General features: G+C 43.8%; 2 protein-coding genes across 6 annotated transcripts in view; one reads left to right on the top strand and one right to left on the bottom strand.

Annotated features, from left to right (window-relative positions):
- Positions 1 to 19150, top strand: part of SRRD (SRR1 domain containing) — a 39548-nt gene that overhangs the window by 3965 nt on the left and 16433 nt on the right. For 4 of the 5 annotated variants that reach the window (XR_009497172.1, XR_009497174.1, XR_009497173.1 and 1 more), the window contains exons 2-7: positions 12825 to 12865; positions 14429 to 14688; positions 14775 to 14873; positions 16521 to 16675; positions 17173 to 17218; positions 17635 to 18302. Coding sequence is in view for 1 of the 5 variants with exons in the window: in XM_059893829.1 (XP_059749812.1) it covers positions 12825 to 12865; positions 14429 to 14688; positions 14775 to 14873; positions 16521 to 16675; positions 17173 to 17218; positions 17635 to 17856 (823 nt within the window). In the remaining 4 variants the exon portion in view is untranslated. Of the gene's footprint in view, positions 1 to 12824; positions 12866 to 14428; positions 14689 to 14774; positions 14874 to 16520; positions 16676 to 17172; positions 17219 to 17634; positions 18613 to 19150 lie in introns of those variants that run through there. The other variant, XM_059893829.1, reaches the window with a different exon arrangement.
- TFIP11 (tuftelin interacting protein 11) overlaps positions 17674 to 19150 on the bottom strand; it is a 29884-nt gene continuing 28407 nt past the window's right edge. Inside the window, exon 13 of the mRNA XM_059893821.1 lies at positions 17674 to 18343. Coding sequence (XP_059749804.1) covers positions 17988 to 18343 — 356 coding nt within the window. The 3' untranslated portion in view covers positions 17674 to 17987. The remainder of the gene's footprint in view (positions 18344 to 19150) is intronic.

Below are 19150 nucleotides of genomic sequence, written 5' to 3'. Positions count from 1 at the left end.
ATTCAGTTATACATGTATATACATTCTTTTTTTTAATATTCTTTTTCCATTATGGTTTATCATAAGATATTGAATATAGTTCTCTGTGCTGTACAGCAGGACCTTGGTGTTTATCCATCCTGTATATAAAAGCTTACATCTGCTAACCCCAACCTCCCACTCCAGCCCTCTCCCAACCCTCTTCCCCTTGGCAACCACCAGTCTGTTCTCTATGTCCATGAGTCTGTTTCTGTTTTATAGGTAGGTTCATTTGTGTCATATTTTAGATTCCACATATAAGTGATATCATATGGTATTTGTCTTTCTCTTTCTGACTTGCTTCACTTAGTATGATAATCTCTAGTTCCATCCATGTTGCTGCAAATGGCATTATTTCATTCTTTTTTATGGCTGAGGAGTATTCTATTGTATATACACACCACATCTTCTTTATCCATTCATCTGTCGATGGACATTTAGGTTGTTTCCATGTCTTGGCTATTGTACATAGTGCTGCTATGAACATAGGGGTGCATGTATCTTTTTGGTTTTGCTTTTTATAAATTTATTTATTTTATTTTTGGCTGTGTTGGGTCTTTGTTGCTGCACATGGGCTTTTCTCTGGTTGTGGAGAGCAGGGGCCACTCTTTGTTGCGGTTCACGGGCTTCTCATTGTGGTGGCTTCTCTTGTTGCGGAGCACAGGCTCTAGGCACGCAGGCTTCAGTAGTTGTGGCTCGCAGGCTCTAGAGCACAGGCTCAGTAGTTGTGGCGCATGGGCTTAGTTGCTCCACAGCATGTGGGATCTTCCTGGACCAGGGCTCAAACCCGTGTCCCCTGCATTGGCAGGCAGATTCTTAACCACTGCGCCACCAGGGAAGCCCCCACCTGTATCTTTTTGAATTAGAGTTTTGTCTGGATATATGCCCAGGAGTGGGATTGCTGGATCATATGGTAATTATATTTTAAGTTTTCTGAGGAACCTCCATACTGTTTTCCACAGTGGCTGCACCAACTAACTTACCACCAACACACCCACAGTGTAGGAGGGTTGCCTTTTCTCCACATCCTCTCCAACATTTATTATTTGTAGACTTTTTAATGATGGCCATTCTGACCGCTGTGAGGTGGTACCTCATTGTAGTTTTGATTTGCATTTCTCTAATAATTAACAATGATGAGCATCTTTTCATGTGCCTATTGGCCATCTGTATTTCTTCTTTGGAGAAATGTCTATTTAGGTCTTCTGCCCATTTTTTGATTGGGTTGTTTGTTTTTTTGTTGTTGAGTTGTATGAGCTGCTTATATATTTTGGAAATTAAGACCTTATTGGTTTCATCATTTGCAAATATTTTCTCCCATTCTGTAGGTTGTCTTTTCATTTTGTTAATCGTTTCCTTTGCTGTGCAAAAGCTTATAAGTTTGATTAGGTCCCATTTGTTTATTTTTGCTTTTGTTTCTGTTGTCTTGGCAGACTGACCTAAGAAAACATTGGTACAATTTATGTCAGAGAATGTTTTGCCTGTGATCTTTTCTAGGAGTTTTATGGTGTCATGTCTTATATTTAAGTCTTTAAGCCATTTTGAGTTTATTTTTGTTTATGGTGAGAGGGTGTGTTCTAACTACATTGATTTACATGTGGCTGTCCAACTTTCCCAACACCACTTGCTGAAGAGACTGCCTTTTCCCATTGTATATTGTTGCCTCCTTTGTCAAATATTAGTTGCCCGTAGGTATGTGGGTTTATTTCTGGGTGCTCTCTTCTGGTCCATTGATCCATAGGTCTGTTTTGATTACTGTAACTTTGCAGTATTGTCTGAAGTCTGGGAAGGTTATGCCTTCTGCTTTGTTCTTTTTCTTCAGGATTGCTGTGGCAATTCTGGGTCTTTTATGGTTCCATATGAATTTCAGGATTATTTGTTCTAGTTCTGTGAAAAAATGTCATGGGTAATTTGATAGGGATGCATTAAATCTGTAGATTGCTTTGGGTAGTATGGCCATTTTAGCAGTATTCTTCCAATCCAAGAGCATGGGATATCTTTCCATTTCTTTGAGTCATCTTCAGTTTCCTTTATTAATGTTTTATTGTTCTTAGCATATAAGTCTTTTACCTCCTTGGTCAGGTTTATTCCTAAGTATTTTATTTTTGGGGGTGCGATTTTAAAAGATATTGTTTTTTTCATTCCCTTTCTGAATTTCTTTGTTGGTGTAAAGAGATGCAGCCCATTTTTGTATGTTGATCGCGTATCCTGCTAATTTGCTGAATTCATTTATCAGGTCTCGTAGTTTTTCTGTGGAGTCTTTAGGGTTTTCTATATATAGTGTCATATCATCTGCATATAATGACAATTTTACCTCTTCCTTTCCAATTTGGATACCTTTTATTTCTTTTTCATGTCTGATTCCTGTGGCCAGGACTTCCAATACGGTGCTAAATAGAAAAGGTGAGAGTGGGCATCCTTGTCTTCTTCCAGATTTTAGCTGGAAGGCTTTCAGCTCTTCTCCATTTAGTATCATATTGGCTGTGGGTTTGTCATAAATAGCTTTTATTATATTGAGATGTGTTCCCTCTATACCCACTTTAGTAAGTTTTTTTCATGAATGGATGTTGAATTTTGTCAAATGCTTTTTCTGTATCTATTGAGATGATCATGTGGTTTTTATCTTTATGTGGTGTATCACATTGATTGATTTGCATATGTTGAACCATCCTCGTAAACTTGGGATGAATCTCACTTGGTTGTGGTGTATGATCTTTTTTTTAATTAATTAATTTTATTTATTTATTGGCTGCATTGGGTCTTTGTTGCTGTGCGCGGGCTTTCTCTAGTTGAGGTGAGCAGGAGCTACTCTTCGTTGCAGTGTGTGGGCTTCTCATTGCAGTGGCTTCTCTTGCTGTGGAGCACGGGCTCTCGGCACGCGGGCTTCAGTAATTGTGGCTTGTGGGCTCTAAAGCACAGGCTCAGTAGTTGTGGCGCACGGGCTTAGTTGCTCTGCGGCATGTGAGATCTTCCCGGACCAGAGCTTGAACCCGTGTCCCCTGCCTTGGCAGGCGGATTCTTAACCACTGTGCCACCAGTGAAGCCCATCTTTTTTATGTGTTGTTGGATTCAGTTTGCTAATATTTTGTTGAGAATTTTTGCATCTATATTCATCAAAGATATTGGCCTGTCATTTTCTTTTTTTGGTGGTGTCTTTGTCTGGTTTTGGTATCAGAGTGATGGTGGCTTCATCAAATGTCTTTGGGAGTTTTCCCTCCTCTTCATTTTTTTGGAAGAGTTTGAGAAGGATTGGTATAAGTTCTTCTTTGTATGTTTGGTAGAATTCACCTGTGAAGCCATGTGGTCCTGGATTTTGTTTGTAGAGAGTTTTAAAATTACAGATTCTATTTCACATCTAGTGATCAGTCTGTTCAAATTATCTATTTCTTCTTGATTCAGTTCTGGTGGGCTCTATGTTTCTAGAAACTTATCCATTTCTTCTAGGTTGTCGAATTTGTCGGCATATAATTGTTCATAGTATTCCCTTATGGTTTTTTGTATTTCTGCCATATTGGTTGTTATGTCTTGTTTTTCATTTCTTATTTTGTTGATTTGGGTTCTCTTTCTTTTCTTCTTGTTGAGCCTGGCCAGAGGTTTGTCAGTCTTGTTTATCCTTTCAAAGAACCAGCTCTTGGTTTTACTGAGTTTTTCTAATCTCTATTTTATTTATTTCCTCTCTGATCTTTATTATTTCCTTCCTTCTGCTGATTTTAGGGTTTGTTCTTTTTATAATTCTTTTAGGTGGTAGGTTAGGTTGTTTATTTGAGATTTTTCTTGTTTTTTGAGGAAGGCCTGTATCTCTATGAACTTCCCTCTAAGAACTGCTTTTGCTGCATCACATAGATTTTGTATGGTTGTGTTTTCATTTTCATTTGTCTCAAGGTATTTTAAAATTTCTTCTTTGATTTCATTGTTGACCCATTGGTTTTTTAGTAGCACGTTGTTTAGTCTCCATGTAATCATTTTTTTCTCATTTCTTTTTCTGTGGTTAATTTCCAGTTTCATGCTTTTGTGGTCAGAAAAGATGCTTGACATAATTTCTGTACTCTTAAATTTGTTGAGGCTTGTTTTGTGCCCTAGTATGTGGTCAATCCTAGAGAATGTTCCATGTGCAATTGAAAAGAATGTGTATTCTGAGTTTTTTTTGGATGTAATGTCCTAAAAATATCAATTAAGTCTAACATTTTCTATTGAATCGTTTAGGATCTCTGTTGCCTTATTGATTTTCTGTATAGAAGATCTGTCCATTGATATGAGTGAGGTGTTAAAGTCTCCTACTATTATTGTATTACGGTCAGTTTCTCCCTTTATGTCTGTTAGTATTTGTTTTGTGTATTTGGGTGCTCCTATATTAGGTGCATATATGTTGATGGGTTTACAATCCTCTTCTTGTATTGATCCTTTTATCATTATATAGTGTCTTTCTTTATCTTTCTTTATGGCCTTTGTTTTAAAGTCTATTTTGTCTGATATGAGTATTGCAACCTCTGCTTTTCAATCTGTGTGTGTCCTTTGCCCTGAAGTGGGTCTCTCTTGTAGGCAGCATATTGTAGGCTCTTTTTTTAAAAAAATCCAGTCTGCCACTCTGTCTTTTGATTGGAGCATTTAGTCCATTGACATTTAAGGTAATTATTGATATATATGTATTTATTGCCATTTTAAACCTTGTTTTCCCATTGATTTTATGTTTCTTCTTTGTCCTTTTCATTTTTCCTTTTGTGGCTTGATGATTTTCTTTTGTATTATGTTTATGTTCTCTTTTTGGTTTTTGTGAATCTATTGTATGTTTTTGATTTGTGGTTACCCTGTTTTTCATGTATGTTACCCCCTTCCTATATCTACTTGTCTTAGACCGGTACTCATATAGGCTCAAACACTTTCTAAGGAAAAACAATCTGCATTTCCTTACTCTCCTCCCCACAGTTTATTTATTTATTTATTTATTTATTTATTTATTTTAAGAAATGTGTTTTACTTTTTTTTTTTAATAATGAAGCTGCTTTTCTTTCTTTTTTTTTTTAATTTAGGGAAGGCTCATTTATTTATTTATTTTTATATTTATTTTTGGCTCTGTTGGGTCTTCGTTTCTGTGCGAGGGCTTCCTCTAGTTGCGGCAAGCGGGGGCCACTCTTCATCGCGGTGCGCAGGCCTCTTCACTATCGCGGCCTCTCTTGTTGCGGAGCACAGGCTCCAGATGCGCAGGCTCAGTAGTTGTGGCTCACGGGCCTAGTTGCTCCGCGGCATGTGGGATCTTCCCAGACCAGGGCTCGAACCTGCGTCCCCTGCATTGGCAGGCAGATTCTCAACCACTGCGCCACCAGGGAAGCCCCTCCCCACAGTTTATGATCTTGACGTCCTCTGTTACATCTTCACGTTCACCCTTTTGCTCTTCACTGTGGTTATCATCGCTGTCACAGAAATGTTTTGATATTTTTTTTAATCTGTGTACTGGCTTATTGAAGTGATTTACTTTACCATTGTGATTCTTTCTTTCCTATATATTCTTACTTCTTTTCTATTTAGGGAAGACCTTTCAATATTTCCTTTAGGATAGGTTTAGTATTGCTGTATTCTTTTAGTTTTTGCTTGTCTGAGAAATTCTGTATCTCTCCTTCTGTTCTAAATGATAATCTTGCTGGGTGGAGTATCCTAGGTTGCAGATTTTTCCCTTTCAGGACCTTGAATATATCTTGCCACTTCCTTCTGGCTTGCAACATTTATGTAGAGAAATTGACTGATAGCCTTATGGTGGTGTTCCCTTGTAATTAACTCTTTGTTTTTCTCTTGCTGCCTTTAGAATCCTCTCTTTCTCTTTAACTTTTTGCCATTTTTATTATATGTCTTGGCGTAGGTTTGTTTGGATTTATCTTGTTTGGGACCCTCTGTGCTTCCTGTACCTGGATATCTGTTTCCTTCTTTGTTTTTTTAAATTTATTTATTTAATTTATTTATTTTTGGCTGTGTTGGGTCTTCATTGCTGCGTGTGGGCTTTCTCTAGTTGCGGTGCACGGGCTTCTCATTGTCGTGGCTTCTCTTGTTGCAGAGCACGGGCTCTAGGCACAGGCTTCAGTAGTTGTGGCACGTGGGCTCAGCAGCTGTGGCTTGCAGGCTCTAGAGTGCAGGCTCGGTAGTTGTGGTGCATGGGCTTAGCTGCTCCGCAGCATGTGGGATCTTCCTGGACCAGGGCTCAAACCTGTGTCCCCTGCATTGGCAGGCGGATTCTTAACCACTGCGCCACCAGGGAAGCCCCTGTTTCCTTCTTTAGGTTTGGGAAGTTTTCAGCCATAATTTCTTCAAATTCATTTTCGATCCCCTTGTCTCTTTCTTCCCCTTCTGGAATCCCTATTATGCATGCTTTATATTATCCTGTAGGTCTCTTATGTTGCTTTCATTTTTTTTTCATTTGGCTTTCTGTCTGTTGTCCTGATTGGGTGATTTCCATTATTCTATCTTCAAGGTCACTTATTCGTTCTTCTGCATTATTCATTCTGCTATTCATTGCCTTTCGGTCAGCTTTCGTATCTGTAAATGAGTTTTCTAATTTTTCTTGGTTCCTCTTTATAGTTTTACAGTACTCTGCATTCCTGTCGATAGCCTTTCTTAATTCCTTCAGTATTTTCGTTATCTCATTTTTGAATTCGGTATCTATTAGACTGAAGAGGTCTGTTTCATTGTTCTTTCAGGGGAATTCTCTTGGTCTTTTAACTGGGAGTTGTTCCTCTGCTTCTTCATTTTACTTACATTTCTCTTACTCTGTGAGTTTAGGAGAAACAGTTGTTTACTGTGGCTCCGGAGGGCTATTTATATGTGGAGGGTTAATGTATTTGGTGCCAGGGTTGTTTTTAGTATGGATGCCTGTCGTCTCTTTCTTCAGCATGTGCTAGGCATTGTGCCCTTGATAGGGCTGTGCAGATGTGCTGGCTGATGCCCAGTCCTGGGGTTCTTGGTGGCAGTGTTGGCTTAGGTGCACCCCCTGAGCACACAGTGGGAGGCGGCCCTCAACTGCTCCTGGCATCTGGGTGGGTGGCAGCGGCAGGTCACAACTGCCCCTGGAACCCATGCAGTGTCCTGCCCTCTGCGAGCACGCACACAGGGAAAAAGGCTACAGTGGTGGGTCCTGCCCCTCCCCTGTCACACCCCCCAAACAATGTCACCTGGCCTCTCAGGTGGTCTGGGCTTCCTCTGCATACACCCTCAGTTGTGGTCACACAGATTCCAGCCCCTCATCCCCCGCCCTGAGCTTTTTTCCACACAGCTGCCCCCAGCCCTCTCTCAGGGTCTGATCTCTGAAGCCCAAGTTCCAGCACCCAGCCCCTGCCTGTGCCGGCAGACGCACGTCTCAGGCTGGGGAGTGCAGGGCAGCGGCACTGACCGTCTGTGAAGTCCGCTGTCTGCCGCAAACCGGCTGCTGTGTTCTCCCCAAAGCTCTGAAGCTCTCTGTCTGTCCCGGCCAATCTCCCAACCTGTGACGGGGCTTCCCAGGGTGTAGAAACCTTTCCTCATTCACAGCTCCCTCCCAGGGGCACAGGTTCTGTCCCGATTCCTTTCTCACTTTCTTTTTTTTTTTTTTTTCCTTTCGTCCTACCTGGTTACATGGAGATTTTCTTGCTCTTTTAGCAGTCTGAGGTCTTCTGCCAGCGTTCAGTAGATATTCTGTGAGAATCATTCCTCATGTAGATGTTTTTTTGATGTACTTGTGGGAGAAGGTGAGCTTCACATCCTACTACTCCACCATCTTGATCCTCCCTGAGATTGTTTTCCTAATTTCTTTTTTTGATAGTTCATTATTAGTCTATAGAAATGCAACAGATTTTTGTGTACTGATTGTCTGCTGCAACATTACTGAATTTGTTTATTCATTCTGACAGTTTTTTGGTAGAGTCTTTAGGGTTTTCTATCTGTAGTATCATGTCATCTGCAAATAGTGACAATTTTACTTTTTCCTTTCCAAATTGGATTCTTTTTATTTCTTTTTCTTGCCTAACTGCTTTGGCTAAGACTTCCAGTACCTTGTTGAATAAAAGTGTTGATAGTGGGCATTCTTGTCTTGTTTCTGATTGTAGAGGAAAGGCTTTCAGCTTTACATAGTTGAGAATAATGTTAGCTGTGGGGTTGTCATATATAGACTTTATTTTTTTGTGTTTGTGTTTAAAGTACTTTATGATTTTACAGAGCATCTTCATACATGCAGTATCTTATGTGATCCTAACAATAACCCTGGAGGTAGGGGTTACAATGCCAATTTTACAGGGGATGGAATGGAAGTGGTGAGATACACACAGGCACGCTACTTAGAATTCTACTAGAACCTTAATGCTGTGAATCCTGGGACTGCGTGTTATCCTTGAAGAAAAGGATGGTTGTGAAAATGTGATCTGTTAATTAATAGAGAGAGATTCAAAAATAATATGGAATCCCACATTTTTCCTTTTTTTTTTTTTTGGTTTGCCTTTTCTTTTTCTCGTTTGTCATTTTTAGCCCTTTCTTCATCTACACAAAATGTCTCCAGCTCTACTGAAATATTTCTTTTTCTCCACGATCTATACTGGATATTTAAGGCATAAAATGCAAAGAGCTTTTTAGAATAATAAACGTCAGCATTTTTGTTTTTTATGATCAAAATATTATTGCTTGAAATGGACAGTTAATTTAAGGAAACAAGTTTTGGTGTTTGGTTCAAATGTGTTGAATGAACTGCCCCAGCTTTACTTTATTTCACTATAAAACTTGAAAAAGATAAGCTGTAATTTGGAGAATAAGACAAGAAGGTATATTAACCAAATATTACTTTGTTAAAATTCTAAGGAATTTAAAAATCTTGATTGCCTCTGAACACCTATAGAGCCCTGTTCTTCCCCCCATATAGCTCTGCTGTGTTGTATAATTGCCTGTTTACATGTCTGTGTCTTTCAGAGACAGTTAGCTCTGTAAGGCCAGAGACAATAACTATCTTATTAGCTGTTAAGTCCAGCCCCAGAAGGGACACCAATGAACATATGCTGAATGAACAAATGAATGAGTGAACAAATGAATGGATTTTCTTTTCTGGCCTCCCTGTCTCTGGTTGAGACTAGTGTTTTCGATGTAAAGAATCCACATATAGTCAGTACCCATGGGGTTTCTCCTAGAACCCAGTGGGTTTCATCAGGTTCAGTAAGACAGCAGGTGCGTGGGTGGCAGAGGACTCCTGGGGACTGGGAGGAGCGGTCCACCAGGCAGGGCATGGGCAGCATCCCAGCGCAGGGTGCTGGGGGTGGTGGTGATGGTGGGGTATTGGAGTGGGGAGAGATGTGAGTGTGGGAGCAGAGGCCCAAACAGCACCAACACCCAGGAGAGGAAGCCATGTGGAAGCTGGGTACCAAACGGGAACCAAGGGTCGTTTGGAGGAGACACAAAGGGATCTTGGAGTCAGTTGTGCTGATGACTTGTGCAGAGCCTTTTAACGAGATGGTAGCACAGGGTGCCCCGCCCAACCCACCTGATCTTTTTTTTTTTTTTTTTGGCTGTGTTTGGTCTTTGTTGCTGTACGTGGGCTTTCTGTAGTTGCGGCGAGCGTGGGCTTCTCTTCGTTGTGGTGCGCGGGCTTCTCATTGCGGTGGCTTCTCTGGTTGCGGAGCACGGGCTCTAGGCACGCGGGCTTCAATAGTTGCCAACCCACCTGATCTTAAAAGGGCCCTGGCTTCCCTGTCTTCCCCATTGGTCCTGGGAATCCTCAACTTCCAGGAAAGCCAGTTGGTCTCCAGTCACCTTTAGGACCTGGTGGACCTATTGGACCTGGAATGCCTCGTGGACCACCGCCTCTAGTGGGACCTCTCTCTCCTTTTTCACCTGAGGGTCCAGGCGGACCTTGAATTAAAGTGATATTTTTCAATGTCTGAGAATGTTCCCAATCTTTTAGCCTGAAATCATTAGTGATGTTATTCAGTAGTTTCACTTCTCCTTTTATTTCCTATTCCAAATGCACGGTTTTTTTTCCCCAGAGACATAATTTCTGCTGATGCATTGTACACATGCTCCTTTAATTTACTCATCTCCTGCCACTATTCTGATGATAGGTACAAGAACTGCAAACAAAAGGAGATAAAGGGCAATCAATGCAGCTTTGAAAGACTTAGTTTGTCTTGAAGGGCAAGGCCATTTTTAGGATTCAGAGGCAGCAAAGCTACCATTGAGCAAGCGTCAGACTTCACACATTCTGAACAGCTCTCAGTGTTCTCCTGTTGATTGGGAAAGCTATCCCACTGTGTCATACTTCGGAAGCAGAAGCCACTAGAGCCATAAACTGGTGAGAACACTTAAATGATCATTTTGATGAATTCCTGGAAGCTGAGCGAGGACTAGTGTGAGTCTCTGAGAGACTTCTGGGGGCTGCAGTCCTAGGGGCACCCCCAAACTTTCCTGGGCTTTACCTCCAGGAACCCAACCAGGGCCTTACGGTAAAGAGCCAAGAAAAATCACCTGGTGCCTCTGGCAGAGGGAGGGGAAAACTAACAATTTAAAATACATCCAGAGCATTCTTCGTAATAAAGGCTTACTCTCCAGTGAAAAAGCCGTATGTATATAGCCTTTATTATGTTATGTTCCCTCTATACCTGCTCTGTTCAGAGTTTTTATCATAAATGGAGAATGAATTTTGTCAAATGCTTTTTCTGCATCTATTGAGATGATCATGTGATTTTTATCCTTCATTTTGTTAATGTGATGTATTACGTTGACTGATATGCAGATGTTGAGCCAACCTTGCATCCCTGGAATATTAAATCCCACTTAATCGTGGTGTATGATCCTTTTAATGTATTTTTGAATTCGGTTTGCTAATTTTTTTAAAAGATTTATTTATTTAATTTATTTTTGGCTGCGTCGGGTCTTAGTTGCGGCACACAGGATCTTCATTGAGGCACGCAGGACCTTTCGTTGTGGCGTGCAGGCCCTTCGTTGTGTGTGGGTTTTGTCTCTCTAGTTGTGACTCGCGGGCTCCAAAGCGCATGGGCTCTGTAGTTTGCAACACGCGGGCTCTAGTTGAGGTGCACCAGCTCAGTAGCTGTGGCGCATGGGCCCAGTTGCACCGCGGCACGTGGGATCCTAGTTCCCTGACCAGGGAATGTGTCCCCTGCATTGTAAGGTGGATTCTCTACCACTGGACCACCAGGGAAGTCCCCGGTTTGCTAATATTTTTGATGAGCATTTTTGTATCTATGTTCATCAGGGGTATTGGCCTGTAATTTCCTTTCCTTATGGCATCCTTGTCTGGTTTTGCTAGGGTTATGCTGGCCTCATAAAATGAGTTTGGAAGTGTTCCTTCCTCCTCTATTTTTGGAAGAGTTTGAGAAAGATCAGTATTAATTCTTCTTTGAATATTTGGTAGAATTCACCAGTGAAGCTATTTGGTCCTGGACTTTTGTTTGTTGGGAGTTTTTTGATTACTGATTCAACCTCCTTACTAGTAATCAGTCTGTTCAGGTTTTGTATTTCTTCATGATTCAGTCTTGGAAGGTTATATATTTCTAGGAATTTATCCATTTCTTCTGGGTCGTCCAGTTTGTTGGCATGTAATTGTTCCGAGTGGTCTTTATGATCCTTTATATTTCTATGGTATCAGTTGTTATATGTCTCCTCTTTCATTTCTATGGTATCAGTTGTTATGTCTCCTCTTTCATGATCTTCCCGGACCAGCCCTGTTTTTTTTTTCTTGGTGAGTCTAGCTAACGGTTTGTCAATTTTTATCTTTTCAAAGAACCAGCTCTTAGTTTTATTGATCTTCTCTATTGTAGTTGTGGTGCATGGGCTCAGTAGTTGTGGCTCTTGGGCTCTAGGGCACAGGCTCAGTAGTTGTGGCACACAGGCTTAGTTGCTCCGCGGTATGTGGGATCTTCCCGGACCAGGGCTTGAACCCGTGTCCCCTGCATTGGCAAGCGGATTCTTAACCGCTGCGCCACCAGGGAAGTCCCAAGACTTTTGTTTCTTGAGGAAGCCACTTATCACTATGAACATCCCTCTTAGAATAGCTTTTGCTGCATCCCATAAATTTTGGTATGTCTCTGTTTTAAAGTCTATCTTGTCTAATAGAAGTATAGCTCTTCTGCTTTCTTTTGGTTTATATTTGCATGGAATATTTTTTCCTAGCCCTTCATTTTCAGTCTGTGTGTCCGTACATCAGAAATGATTCTCTTGTAGGTAGCATATAGATGGGTCCTGTTTTTTAATCCATTTAGCAACTCTATGTCTTTTGATTGGAGAATTCATTCATTTCATTTAAATTAACTATTGACTGTGTTTTGCTCTGGTTTGTGGAAAACAGTTGACTTTAAAGAAAGCCTAGACACTTGGTTTTGTCCCTTCTTTTACTTTCTTTCACCTTGGAATTATTTGTAGTAACAAAGGCCATTTATTGAGTACCTGCTCTGTACGAGGCACTATGTTGAGTGTTAACCCATTTCACTCCTCCCGTAACCCTCTTTGATGGGTGCGGTTCTTATCCCTATTTTAGAGATGAGGAAACTAAAGTTCAGAGAGGCTAAATCTCTGCATCTAACCACCAATTGTGGAGCTGCACCTGTGTGCCAAGACCCAGACCTGTCCCCAGGGATCAGGTGCCTCCTCCAGGAAGCCCTCTCTCCTGCCCTCTCTGAGCCCCAGCAGCTCTGCTCTGTCTCTGGCCATATTCACCTGGTACCCTCCTCCAGTCTCACAGGTGGACTCTGCGTCTGAGGGTGCTCCACCATCCCCACATCCCGGCCAGGAGGAAGGTCCCTGTTAGGGCAGCCCTGAAAGGGATGAGAGATGACCACGCCATTTTTTCTCAACAGGGAGGACCTGCTTATCTCTGATTTCTGGAGTTCAGCACTAGGTGGGTACCATCTGGCTCAGGCTGGAGGCAGTCACGGTGGGAGGAGGGCCTGGATGTGGGCAAAGCATGGAATCCACCTCTCATTGGATGATGTTTTGCTTCACAGAGTGGTGTGCATGCTGGGTTCTAATTCTGACTTCCCCCTTCAAACTGTGTGTCTTTTGGCACTTAACTCTGGTCCTCAGTTTCTTTATCTGTGGAATGGACATGAAAATGTGCATATCCTGTAGTGTAATTTTGAATATCAAATGAGGCATTCAGTAAAGTGCTTACAACAGTGCTTGCCTGCTGCACAGGAGGCAGTAAACGTTAGTTGTCATTATCAGTGTTGTTGAAATTTATATTTATCCTGCTCTTCCCCTTGACGTTACATTGTAGACCCCACCCCATGCTGTTATAATCTCTTCCTAAGCATAATGTGTGGCAACATAAATATTAATACACAACGTGAATATACCATAGTTGTAATTTTTATTGAGGGACACTTAGTTTGTTTCCTTTTTTGTTGTTTTTTTTTAAATTTATTGTACATAATTTTTCTTTTTTTTAAACAGTAATCAAAACTTAAAAATTTTTTTTTAATTAAAAAAATTTTTTTAGCTGCACCATGCAGCATGTGGGATCTCACTTCCCCAACCAGGGATCAAACCCCTGCCCCCTGCGGTGGAAGCGCAGAGTCAACCACTGGGCCACCAGGGAAGTCCCAATATACGTAATTTTTCAATGAGTACCCTTATGCATAAAGCTTTTACCAAATTTAGGGTAATCTTCTTAGCATATATTCCCAGAGGTGGAAGTGATCAACTTGATATCCACTGTCAAGTTGTTTTCCAAAAAAAGCTTTTACTGATTCTTTGACCAGCATGGATGGAAAAGAGCCAGCTTTTCGTGCAACCTTTCCTAGCCTGGGTCTTATTTAAAGGTATCTTTGCTGATAAGTCAAAACTGGTATCTTATTATGGGAATATAGGGCTGTTTGCTTTTTGTTTTGTTCTACGTACAGATTTGTTCTGCTAAATTCAGTACCAGTATGAGAGAAGGAGAGACAAGAGAACTCACCACTCTGTGAAACGATTTAGACAGAGTATTTTTCATTACTGTCTAGAAGCCCCAGCCTACCTATTTTTCTTTTAGTTTGTTACACATTAAATATTCTTATTCCGTTATTTATAGTGTCATTTTGAGAGCTCTGCTCCTCTATTCTTTATTATTAAAAAAAGTAGGTATTTCAGACCATAACTTGCATTTACCAGGTTGCCTATTATTAAATTAGAATGAGTTGACATGAGCATTAGATGGACACTGTGCCCATGAATGAAACCTGATTTTTGCTTGAAACGTTCCCTTCGGCTGTAGGCTGTGGGTAGCCAGGGACCGGACAGCCATCAGTTCTGGGTGGACGTGGCGGCTTGTCCCAGGCATGTTCGGGAGCGAGGCCAGCCGCCCTTTTTGCTGAGGAGCTGAAGCCTTTTCAAGCCTGCGCCTCTTCTCCCTGGGTCTGTGGATGATTTCGTTCTCAGGGTCAGAGCGTGCCCTCTGACTGTACTGGGCCTGCTCTTTCAGAAACCGTCAACAGGTGTCTTAGGAAACATCTGGAACAGCTGAAGGCCCCTGTGGGGCCTCTTTCAGAAGCCATTGGAAGCCTGCATCTCGACTCATCACCAGGTGAGTCAGATGTGGCCCCTGGCTCCGTCCCAGAAGAGACCCCAGTCACAGGATCCTGCCGTTTGAAGTGTGTGTGTTACGGCGTTGGGAACTTCGCCACCTGCGTCATAGCTAGAAACCAGCTCGCGTTTTTGCTTCTCTTTCTGGAAAAGTGCCAGGTAAATTTTGGTATCCTTCCTTATTGTCTCCTTCCTTGGCCTTGTGCACACAGATGTTGACTAAGCCACTCATTTGCCCTCTGCAGATACCCAGAAGTCACTGCTGGGTGTATGACCCTCTGTTTAGCCAGCTGGAAATTGCGGTTCTTAGCACCCTTGGTGTGGTTGTTCTCAGTGAGAACGAGGTACGTGGCTTAAGAGAGGGGAGCAGGGAGCGCCGGGCAGCTGCTCACCAAGCTGACCCCGGGCCCTGTCCCTGGGCGCCAGGCTCTGTGTACTAGCAGTGCCTCCTCCCCAGGGCGTCCGTATGTGGCTGGTCTGTTACCCTGTTTGGACCTATGTTGTGCCTGTCAGAAGAAAAAAAATCACACAATGGCACAAACACGTTAGGTTGGCAAAATTCTCGTTAAGAATTGTGTCCCAATTTTATGCTTAGTTGGTATTTACTGTTGCTGCAGGAGAATAAAGAGGGCACAGTCTCCATACCTCAAATGAGGTCCTTCCGGTTGGAGCGTGCCCTGCCCTGGGGGAGGGAAGCCGTAGCCCAGTCACACGCATAGCGCCTGGCTGAGAGGTACGGCTAAGTGCTTGGCCCACCCTGCACCCCCTAAAAAGGCTGGGATTCAAGATTTCTGAGACCTCTGGAAAAAACGTCATTGCACAAGCCAGGGGCTGGAGCAACTCTAGGCTGATACCGCTACGTTTAGTCAGGCATTGTCTTGGGGATCATAGAATCATTTTATTCCTCTCTGTTCTGAATCGCCATCTCATTGCTTATTATGAAACATGAAAATTAGGCCCAGCTGAGAGGAGAGTCAGTCTCTGATGTTGGCGGGGTCCAAAAACACTGCCGTTCAGCTCAGGTCATCCTGAGCTCTGAGTGCCCGCTCTGTGCGAGGCAAGGAGCTCTGGGGAGCCCGAGGGCACGTGGCTGTGGACAGGTGCATGATGAGTGGACACGAGCAGAGCCACGTCTAAGGAACTGAGACGGAGGACACCTGTGCTGTTCCGGGGGTCCAGGAGGGCTTCCTGGGTCTGAGCTGGGATTTGAAGGTCTCCCGGGAGTTTGCTGAGAGCCCAGAGCCGCTGCTCAGGAACCATGGCGAGTGTGTCATGGGCCAGGGAAGCTGCAGGGAGAGAAGAGAGGCCTAGGGTCGCCGGCGCCAGACAGCAAGGGCCAGGGGGCTTGTTCCTGCCGGAGAGGTGGCAGAGATGGCGTAGAGCAGAGGTTCTCAAGAGGCGGTGACTGGACCCCCAGGGCACGTTTGAAAAGGACTGAGTTACGATAGGGATCTGCAGAAAGTGACTCAGGAAAACACAGTACCTGAGAGACAGTGACCTCTGCTGTCCCTCCTGCCCTGCTGTCGCGGACCCAAGCTGCCCCTTCGTTAGTCCAGAGCCTTCTGCGTTCATGGGACACGCGTTTGTTAAGTAAACGCGAGTTCTTTCTGGACTTCATGATTTCTTGACTTTTAGTTCCGTTATAATGCTATAGATTTCACGTGCACTACTAATGTAACTATTCCGCAAGAGAACGTAGTAGGAGTTTTTTCCCATTTGATGCTTCAGTTTGCCTTCTCCTCAGCTCATTATTTGTCCACCTACATTGACCTGTGGTGACATGTAATGTGTGAGTTGAAGGTGCACTAGTTGATTTGATGCATTTTTCTTTTGTAAGATGACTGCAAGCGAGCTAACACATCCTTCAGCACCACACAGAATTACATTCATTTTTTGGCGGTGAGAACTCACAGCTCATTATCACTCTGCCCTTCCCTCTCCCTCACCTTGTTGTAAGAAGTGTGTTTACACCTCTGCACGTTGTACCCCAGGAAGGAAAACGGAGCGTGTACGGCGAGCCCACCGTCTTTTACATGCTCCACTGTGGGACGGCGCTCTACAACAACCTTCTATGGAGGAACTGGTCCATAGATGCCCTTTCCAAGATGGTCATCGTTGGGAACAGTTTCAGAGGACTCGAGGAAAGGTAAGCCTGGGAACGCCGAGGTGCCACCAGGCCCTGAGGTGAACCCATTCCTCAGACGACTGACCTGCAAGCAGGAAACATTTCACACATGGAAAGCCTTTTCCATGGGAACCTGCACAGAGGGTTGGAGCTGGGAGACGTCAGCCCTGAGTCAAGCTGGGAAGCAAGTTAAGGAGTCTTTCTGCCAATAATTCCTCCCTTCCCTTAGGACAGGCAGAAACAGCTTTTTAAAATGGGGAGAAAACATTTGATTTCTCTTCTTACAGCTACATAACATCCTCCTGCTTCACGATGCCTCGGTGTCTGTCATTTTTCCCTGATGAAACGGGCAGTGACTGACTGGGGCATTCACACCTTCTCCTAAATATTTAACCTACTCTGTATCCCACATTTTTAAAAGATTTTTTTATCTATTTCAGTCCCCTTGCCCTTCTGTGTCTTAGGTTGAATGAAACCACTTTCAAACCGCCTAATCAGAATTAAAATTTTTGTTCTAGGTTGTTGACAAGGATTCTGCAGAAACATTATCCGTATGTTGCAAAGGTATCTGCCTGAGTGAAGGGGCTGGGGTGGGACATCATACATGCATCTCCATTACCCCGGAGAATTCTGCCTTCACCTGTAGCGGCGGGAGCTCCCGAGGGGCTAACCGAGGCACAGCGAGGTTACAGCACTGTCAGCTCTCGCGAGGGGCCTGTGTTCCAGAAAGCTAGGACGTTTTAGTGCATCGCTTCATTTTTTAATTATTTCCTCCATTCTTAGTATCTAGAGTCTGCTGTAGGCACTGCCCTTGGGGCTTCCAACTCATTGCACAAAGCACTTAAAATACCTTACTCATTTTTTTTAAAAGAATTAACCTGGGAGGTGGCGGTGAACAGTAAAACGGGAATCTAACCCAGGAGGGTGGGCCTTACTGGGACTCTCAAGGTTTTGTTTTACTTCTGAATTTTCCCGCTCAGATTGTGAAAGGAGTGGAGGAGCTGGCATTCCCTCAGACCTCACAGTACACAGACGTATTTAATGACACCTCCGTCCACTGGTTTCCTGTACAAAAGCTAACACAACTCTCCACGGACACTTGGGCCTTTCGGGAAGAACCAGATTACCAGGACTGTGAGGATCTCGAGATCATCAGGAACAAGACGGAGGATCCTTCAGCCCCTGACCTGAACCCGCTGTGATGTGTCGGCAGAGGCGGTCGCCACGGAGGGACTGCAGTGAGTCCCCTTTCAGAGTGAGCAGGAAGTACGTCGGCTATGACTTAAAATACTGTTTGTTTATTCACAAGTCCGTCCGTGGCAGGTGCCGCGGTCTACTTGGCCATGTCAATCAGGCTCTGCAGGGAGGTGGGCACCCAGGTCTTCTCCCCCTGCACGAACACCACGCCCCGATCGATGTAGATGACGATGCGGCCGAAGGTGTACAGCTGCTTTCCTTCGTGTCGCTTCCCGATGACGGGCATGAAGACGATGTTGTGCTCCTCAGCCTTGGTCTCAATGAGGTCTTTGAAGTTCATGGGCACGGAGCTGGCAGCCACGCCGATGCCTCTCTGGGCCATGTTCTCAGCCTCCCGTCGCTCCTGCATGGCCTCGTACTGGAAATCCTTCCTGCGCTCCGTGTGGGTGAGGTAGGCGATGTTCTCCCGTGCTCCGGGCTGCATGTAGGCGCCTGGCAGATACAGAGAGGGGGTGAGGGACAGGTCCCAGCGTGACAGAGATGGAGACGCCGACTCGGCCTAGGGCTGGGTATGCCACAGGCGCCGTCTCCTAAGGCCTCCTGGTGCCTCAGAGCGCTGGTTTAAAATAAACCAGCTGATCAGGCACCTTGGGGGAAGTGTGGCCAGCTGACTGCAGTCGCATAAAAATTTCTGGTTAACACCTAACAACCAGAGATTATTAAATATTCCACATAATAAAAAAGCATCAGCAAGGGATTTATTCTTATGGGCCGGAAACCTTGACAGTCATTAGCCACTGTTCTGTTCCCTTCTTGCTAGAGTCTTCACTCCACACTTGCCCCAGGGCAGCTTTTAGAACCCTGAAGACATATGGCCTATACTAGTTACATATTTAACTTACCCATACAGGCCCCCAGCCCTGGAAGAACTTTACTATATCTGGGGAGCTGAAACACAGATGTTTCAGCTTCACAGATGAAGGGATAATACAGGACCACAAATGCCCAGTGGTAACAGGGGGGTACAAATGGGGAACTGTTCCGGGAGCTTGGGGTCAGGGTGGCTGAGGAAGGATGGCTAGAGTATGAGAACAGAGATGGCCCACTGATGTCCCTGGAAGGACCTGGGTAAGTAGAGACCATAGACACATATTTGCCTCATTAAATGCAGGATGTGTCTATGAATTCTAACTCCGTTTTCATGTAATAGGCTAAGCAGAATTAAAGCCTCGGGAAATTACAATCCCAGCTGCCACTCTGTAGTTCTGTGACCTTGAATGAGCTCTTGACCTTGCTGAG

Source organism: Balaenoptera ricei, chromosome 14, assembly GCF_028023285.1.
Source record: "Balaenoptera ricei isolate mBalRic1 chromosome 14, mBalRic1.hap2, whole genome shotgun sequence".
Taxonomy (NCBI): Eukaryota; Metazoa; Chordata; class Mammalia; order Artiodactyla; family Balaenopteridae; genus Balaenoptera; species Balaenoptera ricei.
The sequence above is the reverse complement of the archived record's forward strand: the minus strand, read 5'-3'. Positions and strand labels throughout refer to the sequence as shown.